Source organism: Psammomys obesus, unplaced genomic scaffold, assembly GCF_907164565.1.
Source record: "Psammomys obesus unplaced genomic scaffold, mPsaObe1.curated_primary_1811, whole genome shotgun sequence".
Lineage (NCBI taxonomy): Eukaryota > Metazoa > Chordata > Mammalia > Rodentia > Muridae > Psammomys > Psammomys obesus.
This window is the reverse complement of record NW_026587216.1, coordinates 11,690,133-11,701,748: the sequence shown is the minus strand read 5'-3', so window position 1 is coordinate 11,701,748 and position 11,616 is coordinate 11,690,133. Positions and strand designations below refer to the sequence as shown.

At 38.7% G+C, this 11,616-nt stretch overlaps 1 protein-coding gene across 2 annotated transcripts in view; it reads left to right on the top strand.

The window, feature by feature from the left end:
* Positions 1–9,801, top strand: part of Armc1 (armadillo repeat containing 1) — a 30,428-nt gene extending 20,627 nt beyond the window's left edge. For both annotated transcript variants that reach the window (XM_055603472.1, XM_055603473.1), the window contains exons 5-7: positions 6,791–6,907; positions 6,993–7,067; positions 7,710–9,801. In XM_055603472.1, the coding sequence (XP_055459447.1) occupies positions 6,791–6,907; positions 6,993–7,067; positions 7,710–7,901 (384 nt within the window). In that variant the 3' untranslated portion in view covers positions 7,902–9,801. The remainder of the gene's footprint in view (positions 1–6,790; positions 6,908–6,992; positions 7,068–7,709) is intronic.
* The last annotated feature ends 1,815 nt before the right edge of the window (positions 9,802–11,616 follow it).

The window sequence follows — 11,616 nt, the reverse complement described above, 5'->3', positions numbered from 1 at the left end:
CTCCCCTTCCCTCCCCCCTCCCTTCCCCTCCTCTCCCCTCCCCTCCCCTCCCGTCCTCTCTAGGTCTTCTATCTCCCCCTTCTTTCATAAAATTCCCTGCACTCTGCCCAAAGTTTGGCTCTGAGTCTCAGCATCTGCTTCGATACCCTGCTAGGTAGATTAATTATATCATCTTACTCAGGGTCATCCTTCTTGCTTAGCTTCTTTAGGTATACAGATTTTAGTATGTTTATCCTATATTATATGTCTAATATCCACTTATAAGTGAGTATATGCCATGTGTGTCTTTTTTGCTTCTGGGATACCTCACTCAGGATGATCTTTTCTAGTTCTCACCATTTGCCTGCAAATTTCATAATTTCCTTGTTTTTAATTGCTGAATAGTATTCCATGGTATAATGTACCACACTTTCTGTATCCATTCTTCAGTTGAGGGACATCTGGTTGTCTCCAGATTCTGGCTATTATGAATAAAGCTGCTATGAGCATGGTTGAGCAAATGTCCTTGTTGTGTACTTGAGCATTTTTTGGATATATGCCTAGGAGTGGTATAGCTGGATCTTGAGGAAACACTATTCCTAATTGTCTGAGAAAGTGCCAGATTGATTTCCAAAATGGTTGTACAAGTTTACATTCCCACCAGCAATGGAGGAGTGTTCTTTCTCCACATCCTCTCCAGCATGTGATGTCACTTGAGTTTTTGATCTTGGCCATTCTGATGGGTGTAAGGTGAAATCTCATGGTTGTTTTGATTTGCATCTCCCTGATGGCTAAGGATGTTGAGCATTTCTTTACGTGTTTCTCTGCCATTTGATATTCCTCTATTGAGAATTGTCTGCTTAGCTCTGTAACCCATTTTTTAATTGGATTCCTTGATTTGTTGCTATTTAACTTCTTGAGTTTTTTTTTATATATTCTGGATATTAGCCCTCTGTCATATATAGGGTTGGTGAACATCCTTTCCCAATCTGTGGGCTGTCGTTTTGTTCTGATGACAGTGTCCTTTGCTTTACAGAAGCTTTTCAGTTTCATGAGATTCCCACTTATTGATTGTTGATCTTAGAGCCTGTGTTGTTGGTGTTCTGCTCAAGAAGTTGTCTCCTATGCCAATGAATTCAAGTAAGGGTCTTCCTCACTTTTTCTTCTAACAGGTTTAGTGTGTCTGGTTTTATGTTGAGGTCTTTGTTTCACTTGGACTTTAGTTTTGTGCAGGGTGATAAATATGGATGTATTTGCGTTCTCTACATGTAGACATCTAGTTAGACTAGCAACATTTGTAGAAGATGCTGCCTTTTTTTCCATTGTATGGTTTTGGCTTTTTCGTCAAAAATCAAGTATCCATTGGTGTGTGGGTTTATTTCTGGGTCTTCTATTTAATTCCATTGATCCACCATTGTGTTTCTATGCCAGTACCATGAATTTTTTTATTACTATTGCACTGTAGTACAGCTTAATATCAGGGATGGAGATCCCTCCAGATGATTTGTTGTTGTACAGGATCATTTTGGCAATTCTGGGTGTTTTGTTTCTCCATATGAAATAGAGAATTGTTCTTTCAAGGTCTGTAAAGAATTGTGTTGGTATTGATGGGAATTGCATTGAATCTGTAGATTGCTTTTGGCAGGATGGCTATTTTCACTTTGTTACTCCTACCGATCCATAAGCACGGGAGATCTTTCCATCTTCTGAGATCTTCTTTAATTTCTTTCTTCAGAGACCTGAAGTTTTTTTCAAACAGGTCTTTCTTTCACTTGCTTTGTTAGGGTCATTCCAAGGTACTTTATGTTATTAGTAGCTATTGCGAAGGGTGTAGTTTCCCTAATTTCTTTCTCAGCCCTTTTGTCTTTCCTATACAGGAGGGCTACTTTTTTTTTTTTTTAGTTAATTTTTTTATCCAGCCACTTTACTGAAGTTGAATTTTTGGGGTCACTCATATATTCTATCATATCATCTGCAAATAGTGATTCTTTGACTTCTTCCTTTCCGATTCGTATCCCGTTGATCTTTAGTTGTCTTATTGGACTTGAAGTACTATGTTGAAGAGATATGGAGAGAGTGGGCAGCCTTGCCATGTCCGGAATTTCAGTGGGATCGATTTAAGTTTCTGTCCTTTTAGTTTGATGTTAGCTATAGGCTTGCTGTATATTGTCTTTACTGTGTTTAGGTATGTGCCTTGTATCCCTGATGTCTCTAAGACTTTAAACATGAATGAGTGTTGGTTTTATTCAAATGCTTTTTTGATATCTAAGGAGATGATCATATGGTTTTTCTCCTTCATTTTGTTTATATGGTGGATTGTCATTCCTTCTGGTTGCTTCAAAGCATCTATTCATTTTCTGTTTCCTTTCTTCCATCTCCCTTCTCCCTCCAGTTTCTGCCTCCCTTTTTTCTTTCCTTTCCCTTTTTCCCCACCCAACAGGTTCTCACATAGCAAAACTAACTCCTAAATTGCTTCCAGCTATTTCCTTCATTAATGTAACTTTCACCATTGAAGTTTCCTACTATGTTCATATATCCAAAAAGCCCCCTTTTCATTTTTGGTGGATATGGATTCCATGGTGACTTTCTACTGCACTTTAAGATAGCCACACACTGTCCTGTGTTTGATTTCTTTGTGCCTAGAATTGTGATGTCATTTGTACTATTCTTTCCTCTTCTGCCCCCACTGACTGCTTTTAAGATTTTTTTTTCTTTCTTTTCTTTTTTGCTGCTGGTTTGATATATGAGCTTTTCCCCTTTCTTATGCTGAAGGTCTTTCACAGGCTAGCTTTATTGCAGAGCATCCTGAGAGACAGTCAGGGTTTTACTCTGTAGTCTGAGTTTGAAGTTCACTGGCTAGAAGGAGCCCAGTCTTTTCTTTGTGTTTATTTCGTTTCAGTTTTATCCAACTTCTTGGCTTTGTGAAATTAAACTTGTTGCAAATTTGTTTTGATTTTACCATTCATATCTTCAAGACTGATTTTTCTCCCTTTTACCTGGCTCTGTCAGGGCCTCCTCCTTATGTGTTGTCTGCCACTTGAAATTTCTTTACAGTTCACTGGCATTCTGTGTATATCACTTGCTTTTCTCCTCCATTTAGGATAGTTTCTGTTTCCGTATTCACTGGTTTTCTTCTCTCGGCATTCAGCTTGTCGTTACTTGCCCCCAGTGTCTTTTTCATTATGAACATTGTTTTATAGCATATTCTGAAGTTTGACTTAGGTGTTTTATGACATCTCCATAGCATGTTTATATTGTGTCTTCTTAGACATAGAAAAATTTTAGGAGGATTGTTTAATGCTCCTATGCACCAACTCTACCACCCGTATTATTTCTGACTATGTTGTTTTTGATGTTTTTTCCCTAAGTCAGTGTTTGTGTGCTCTTCTGAATGTGTGCTAATTTCGTGTGTTGTGAAACACTGCATGCATTCATATTCACAGTCTTTAAGTACTCTTCATCTTTATTCTGTTATTCTTTATTCTGTTTCAAGACTGGATGTGTCTTTGTAGCCCTGGTTGTCCTGGAACTTGCTCTGTAGATCAGGCTAGCCTCAGACTCAGAGCTCTGCCTGCCTCTGCCTCCTAGAAACTGGAATTAAAGGTGTGCTCTTTACACCCTGCTCAGCTTTAATCTGGACCACAGTTAAGTTGTTAATAGTTGGATATTGATCTTGGCTTGAAGTTTTATATGCAGGACCGTACCTTTCAACCAAAGGATAGCTTTGCTGCACTACTGAGGCAGGGCCCCTCTGTATGCCCTCTCCCTACCCAGTGATTTTCCATTTATTTTCTAGTATAGTTCACTAGAACATGATACACTCTACCTATTGTGAGTCTATAGAATTGTTCTTTCTGTTCTCCACAGTAGATTTTTGTTTAGCCTCAGATTGCTTCCTAACAGAAATGTACTGGTCATCAATCAGTTCAAAAAGAGGACCACTTTACACTCAATTTTGGAGAGATTAGCTGTCTCTGTGTTACGCCCTCTTCTTTGTCTGTTTCTGTTCTTCATTTGCTTTGCCCTGAGAACTGTAGTTGCCTTAAGCTCCCTTAGTTGTTTACTCTGTCTTCAACTCAGGGAGGTTGCTGAGTTCTGGTTGGTTTCTATTAGACTTTTTGTTGCTGTGTCAAAATACTTAACAGAAATAACTCAGGGAAGGAGTTGCTTATTTTGGTAAAATTTATGGTTCCTGAGCCCTGAGATTTTGGGCCTGAAACACATGGTGCATCGTTGTAGACGGATAGTAGGGAATGTCTGCTGGGGATTTCTTCTTTTCCTTTTGTGTTCTCTCTGGGACTGCAGCATATGGGAGGCACTCACAGACAACATGCTAGATATGTGCCTTACTGTGAGTGGTTTGCCTATATGTGTGTCTGTGCAGAGCCCACGGAGGCCAGAAGAGAATGTTGGGTCCTCTGGAACTAGAGTCACAGATGGTTGTGAGCTGCCATGTGGATTCTGGGACTTGAGCCCAGGTCCTCTGAAAGAGCAGCCCGTGCTCTTACTTAACCTTTGAGCTATTTCTCTTGCTACAAGGCATGCTCTTCTATTCTCCTGCTCACTTCTCAGTCTAGTCCAGTTGACAGCAAAGGATAACTGATGTTATCACCTTGCTCACCTCATTTTTTCTTCATCCAAAGATGTTACTTTTCTAATATCTAAGCATCCAAGCATAAATAGTTTTTTCAATAATATTTTATCAATATTTTAAATTGTTTAATCCTAATTATTTAATTTAGTATGTGTGACTCTTGCTTGACTGGAGTTGAAAGTTCTCCTGAAGTTATCTTAACTAAGGATAGACATATATTACATATTTAGGCGTAATAGACACTTAAACTGGTAATTCACTATTTACCTCTTTACCTATGCTATATAGGTTTTATAAGGATAACTACAACCTTTTCTACCTGCTTTATTTAGGGGCTTAAACCTAAGGATTAAGGTTTAGTTAAGTAAGTATGTATGTGTTCAAGGGAGCACTTCTGCATCCTTATTGTCTGTGACAGGACCAACTAACTTATTGAAATTGAGCTACAAAACCCAAAACATTTCTAGAAAATTTCTGATATATGAAAATTGATTAAATTGGATACATTAATATACATAAAAGATCTCCAGTATATCTTGTAACAGTTACTTTTTTTAAGCCAACACACAAAAATTGAAAAGGGGCTAAGGTGATAGTTCATCAGATAAAAACACATGGGCCTCAGTTTTATCTTGTATGCATGGGTGCATACAAATAAACAATAAACAAATACATGCATACCTATACATCTCTCTCTCCCATATATACCACATACTCAAACCTAACTCGTCACAAAAATATAAGCCAGTATGCGGTAAGATTAAGAGTAAGCTTGCCAAAATCTGAACTATGAACTGAAATATAGCTAAAGTGATGAGGAAGTCTTCTGAGGGTCAAAGCAAAAAGAGATTTCTTAATTATAGGCACTGGATAGTGGGATAGGAAGAGACAGACTAAGATGTGGTGAAGTAGGAAATGGGATAACTGATAGCCCTGCCTTAAAGTGTCAAAGGTCATGTGTTATATTGTAAATGCCAAAACCAAACCAAAAACCAAAATCAAAAAGAGGATACTGATAATGCTTGACAATGTGGTGGAAGGCATTGGGAATGCCATTACTGAAGGGTGAAATAATATTTATAAGGGACAGTGAATCAAACACTGAATGCTTTTAATTCTAATTTAAGCCCATTGATTTTTCCAACATAATATTTTTATTGATAATTTGGGAATTTTACATTATATACCCCAATCTCACTCCTTAGTTCTCCCAGGTTCATCTCTCCCTTATGATATCCCCCGCCCCCACGGAAAAGAAGAAAAAGAAAAACAAAATAAATCGATCTAGAGATTTTAAAACTGGAACAGAGGACTAGGGAGTGAATGTTTTAAGCATACCATATGGTCTCTGTTGTAAATGCCAGCTCTGTCTTACCATGAAACTGGAGTCAGATGAGATGTAAGTAAATGAATGTGGCTATCTCAGCAGAACTGCACAAAAGGGGCTGATGTACTGTACTTTGCTTACCCTTAAGCTCAAGGAACTTCTGCTTCTGCTTTTGAGCACTTTGTTCTGTTGTTCATTTGTTCTTTTATGATATAAATTAGCTTTGGGTGACTTCTTTCTAATAAAAATTATTAAAACTATGTATTAATATTCAAGTTTGAACCAGATGGTGGAGATGTACACCTTTGATCCAGCACTTGGGAGGCAGAGGCAAGGGGTTTCCTTGAGTTCGAGGCCAGCTTGGTCTATAGAATAAGGTTTGGGACAGCAAGGGCTACACAGAGAAACCGTGTCTTTGAAAAAACAAACAAACAGACAAACAGACAAACAAGCAAAACCACAAACAACAAAAAAAGAAGTTTGAAATATGCCAGGAATTACTGTTGTGTTGGAACTTTTCCTACTCCCCCCATGTAAACCTAGCCCTAACCAAATAACACATAGCCATAGTGGACAAGCTATTTCACCGGGCACCATAGATTATAATGCTGCTAGTGTTACTGTGTTAGACATGTTTAGGCAGACAAGCATGTACCTTCAATGTTCAGTTCCCTGCAATATCCAGGATAGGAATAGGCTGTTGTGGAGGCTTACTATAGTAGGTCATGCCTCATGCCCTCTGTGTTGTAGTAGGCTTTGCTCTGTGGTTTGTGTAATTTGTTCTTTGGTGGTTATACAGTGACAGAATCAGCCCTAATGCATGGTTCACTGTGGCTTACGTTGATTTATTTCCTATCTGTTTTAATAATTGTTTGCTCTCACTTTTTCAGTCTCGGAGAAATCTATGTGAAGAGGCTTTGTTAAAAATTAAAGGTGTTATTAGCTTTACTTTTCAAATGGCTGTTCAAAGATGTGTGGTGCGAATTCGTTCAGATTTGAAAGCAGAGGTTAGTACTTTCAACAACTGAATATGCTTGAAGTTATAAATAAAAAAAAATCATCATTGAGAATTGTTTTTTTATCTTGGCCCAGGCTTTGGCATCAGCAATAGCATCAACCAAGGTCATGAAAGCTCAGCAAGTTGTGAAAAGTGAAAGTGGGGAAGAGGTAAAACTTGTCATTTCCTTTACTCCTATCAAACTGGAGCTCTTGATTATTTTAATGACTAGTGGATTATAACAGTTCTAGAGGAATAGTTAAGAAATATAGAAGAATGTGGTATATCTTGATTAATAGTTAATTACTGTCTTAGTATAGAGAGATTTTCTGAAGTTCAGAGAATTACAAAGAAAACTTAGAGCTCAGTGGAGATGTGATTCAGATGTCATATGCAAGTAAAAGATACAGTTTCCTTATATTCTTTCAGTACTTTCTTTCTAACTTGACCTACTTTTGCTAATCCAAGGATATAAAAATACCACTTTGAACAAGTAAATGCTGTGAGGACTAGCTCTGTTATGAGGTGGTTCTGGAAGCTGTGAACTCCTTTGGCTTCTGCGGAAGAGCAGTTTCGTGGCACTCTAGAGGGTCAAAGTGGGCCCATACCTGTTTAACTCATTTCTAGAGAGACAGGTTACTCCTGTACTAGAACCCAGGCATTGCTTGCAAGAAAAAAGCGAATGTTAGAAGACATAGAATCTTTGAGAATCTTGTGAATGAGGGTGATGCTTAGGACGAGGATGTGCCTTAGGACATATATGTGTCATGTTAGGTTGGGGTTTAATGGCACTTCCTGCTTCTCTGTGTCAGATGCTGGTCCCATTCCAAGATGCCCCTGTGGAAGTGGAAGAGAACACAGAGCTGCCTGACTACCTGCCTGAGGATGAGAGTCCCACAAAGGAACAGGACAAAGCAGTGTCCCGGGTTGGCTCACACCCTGAGGGTGGAGCCAGCTGGTTGAGCACAGCTGCAAACTTTTTATCCAGATCATTTTACTGGTGACTTCAGCTTCAGTTTGGGTCTCAAGAACTGTGCAAACCAACAGGGGCAGCTTTCCATTATTGTGGTGAGCTGTCGAGTGCAGTTTGCAGTAGATTATCATGGAACGTTTCTAGATTACATGACTGTGTGCTGCAGTTTTACATTTGATTGGACATTTCCCACAGGGTAATGGCTGCAGGTAAACAGGACCGAGGCTGCAGGTGGAATTTGTTCATGAAGGTATTTTGGTATTGTTTTTCTTTGTTTAATTGCCTCATATTTTATTTTTAAACATGGGTCCACTGTTAAAACCAAATGTATGTGCAGCTTTACATTCTGTTTTGCAGAAGCATGTGATTAGGAAAACTCATTTTCTCTGAAGAAAAGTTTTGCATAGCTTAAGTTGTGCATGAAGTACTGAATATTTTAGCTTTTCTTCATGAACAGTACATGACATGTGCTTTGGTACCCTTCTCTGAAAGTTGAACACATACCTAGTTAGCCTCTTTCTGTGCCTTTTTTATTTCACCAACCATGTTTATAGAAAGGACGTTATTAATGGCATTTTGCAAATGGAATTATACTTAATTGAATATAGCAGTACCTTAAAAAAAAAAAACCTCTATAAAAAGCTCTATAGTCTTACTTGCTGTAATTTTAATAAGGTTACTGTAAGCCAGTCAAGACACAGGGACATAAACAGCAGAAAAGTGCTTCTGGGAGAATTTGAGTGTGACCAAACATGGCTCTGTCGACTCCTGCTCACTTAGGTTATAGTGGCTCTTGAAGGTCCACTGTGACCTTTTGAGCAACAGATGGTCTCTTGGCCTTACTCTTTGGTGACACTGTGTCCTGCTAGAGAAAAGTAATAGTTTAAAAAACTGACAAACTTGAAAAAGAAAACAATTGGATGCCTCGAATGCCTCAGTGCCACTTTGCTCAGTGTGACTTCAGACGTAAACTGCTTGGCACATGCCCATTCCAGAGATACTTCTTTTTATTGCCTCTGTTGTTGTTAAGAAAATACTGTAGTCAAATTGAGTAAAGCAAGACCCAAATTACTGCTTAGAGAGAAAGAAAGCCAGCATTGGACACTTACTCTTATTTTTCATGTCTAGCCAGCAAACTGACTTCATTGAAGGTAAGAGACATGACTAAAGACGTACACATTTTTTTTTTTTTAAGTAAGACTGAATTACATGTAGGTGATGCTTTCCTAAGATTCTAAAATACTTGATAACTAATATTTTCTGTTTAGAAATCCAGCTAAATGTACTTTAATGTCGACATTGTTAAAAACTAATAAGAAGAAATTGAAATGCGTCCTCATCACTATTGTAGAACTGCTGCTTTGCTACTTGGAGAATGTGAAGTTGGACCCTGGAGGGTTTCTTGCATCTTTGTTGTTTCTGTTTTAAAGATAATTGAAACCATCCGGTGTTACTGGGGAAAAATAATTGTAAAATACTGTGGTCCATGAGACCATTCAAGTTCATTACCTTTGTGGCTTTCTGGAAGGAGGGCATTGAAATAGAGCATTTTTCCACATATCTGGTTTCTGATTCAAGTGATACGCACAAACAGAAAGCAGATATTTTCAGGGCATATTGATAATACATAATAATACTTGCTGCCAGAACCAGATGTGTTGAAAACAAAACAACAAAATCACCTCCTTTCTATAACCATTAGAGCAAACTTTCTATTTCAACATGTTTTTATTTTATTTTGCATTGTGACACATTTATTTAAAAACTCCAGCCCTTTTGGTGGTGATGGTTCAAGACAGTTGGTATTTTGGACTGATGTTTGTGTGTATCTAGACGTTTCCTTATTCTAGGACTCAGAGGAGTCCAGGCAACTCTAATGGCAATCTTTGAAATATATTGTAAAATAATAAAAGATAGCAATGAAAATCAGGTGGATATTGTATTTTTAAATATGTGTGTGTCCATATGTGTGTGTGTGTGTGTGTGTGTGTGTGTGTGTGTGTGTGTGTGTGTGTACCTGCCTGAGGCAGTCAGAAGAATAGCAGGTTTCTGGAGCTGGAGTTACATGCAGTTGGGAGCTGATATGGTTGCTCGGAGTTGTGTTCAGTCTTCTGCAAGAACAATACATGTTCTTAACCACTGAGCTATTTCTCTAACCTTGGGATATTGTAGTATAAAGATTATTGGCTCTGAATTTTGCTTTTCTTGTGGTTCTGAGCATCCAACCAGCAACTCAAGATTCTATTTAAGCCTGTTTGAAACTATCTATTTATGTATTTAGAGACAGGGTCGTAGTCCAAGCTGGCTTGAACCTTGTAAGTGGCCTACCTTAACCTTGAATTCCAGATTCTCCTGCTTACATCCTGAATGTCAGGATTGTAGGCATGTACCATCATGCCTATCTCTTTAGCAGTTTGCATACATTCTGCACGGCACATAGTCTCAGCTCTACAGTTGCATTGCGTGGCTGTGTAAACTGTGTATGGACCCTGAGCATGAGAATCCAGACCTGCCGTCAGTTCCCTTGCACTCTTGTCATGCTTTTGGATTTGGTTCTTCAGAGCTTCTTGTAGAAGCTTGTGTTCCAGTTTCAGATCTACCCTTATCTGATGTAAAAGAATTGTTATAGGAGAGTAAAACTTGCTTCTGATTTTATAACTTCTAGCTGTGTAAGACTGGACAGTAATTTAATCTCTGAACTGTATAGCAAACTGAAGGTAAATTCTTTCATAGGGTTTAGTGAGGGCATGTTTTACAAAAAAATAGTTACTAGGATCCAATGGAATTGTTACTGGCCATGTGGCACAGTTGTCTCCTTGACATTGATTCATACCTCTCCCCTGCCCCCTGTACGTGTATACCAAGGCGCACATGTAGAGTCAGGATAGCTTCAGGGAGTTGGCTCTCTCCTTCTGCCATGTAAGTTCCCAGTATTCAACTGAGGTTGTTCAGTGTGGCTTGGCAAGCAGTGCCTTTCCCTGAGGAGCCATCTTACCAGCCCCTTGAATCTCAGGGGTAACACAGTGCCAGCTTTGATTCACCTACATCCACTCGAGCTTTTTGTTTGTTTCTGAGGCTTGATCATCTGTGGTTTTTATCCAGAATTTCCCTTCATATTCATTTACCTGTTTTCAGTTTCTGTTTATCTAGAAAGTAGAGAAGGGAGAGAAATGATAAGGCAAATGAAAAAAAAAGTTAGCATTTAAAGACTAGTATACAAGAGTGTTTTACTATTCATATATGGCTTCTGTAAGACTCAAACTGGCAAAACTAATGCACTGATAAATTATAACCACTGATTATAAGAAGTTGCAATACACACAGAATAAGTGCAGGTTTGATGAATTACAGTGAAAGGATGCCAGAGAAGAGTCATACAATCACTTTTGTAACGTTGGTTGTTTTTGGAAGGCAAGGTTTCATGTAGCCCAGGTTGACCTCAAACTTGCTATGTAGCCAAAGATGACCATGAACTCCTTCCTGGCTCTCCTGTCACTACCTCCCCAACGCTACAGTGACCGATGTGCAATGCTGTCCTCAGCACTTCTGTGATACTGTTGCCAGAAGCATATGGTTGGAATCTAATTATAGCTGTAGGCCCATTGGGGACTTACATGGTACAGTGTGTGTGTGTACCGTCAAGCCCAGGTTCCATTTGATGTCAGAATAGATAACTTCTAAAACCCCACTATCATCACCTGCAGTTCTCTTTTCCTCTATCATAGCCACCAACTCTAAAGTCTGAG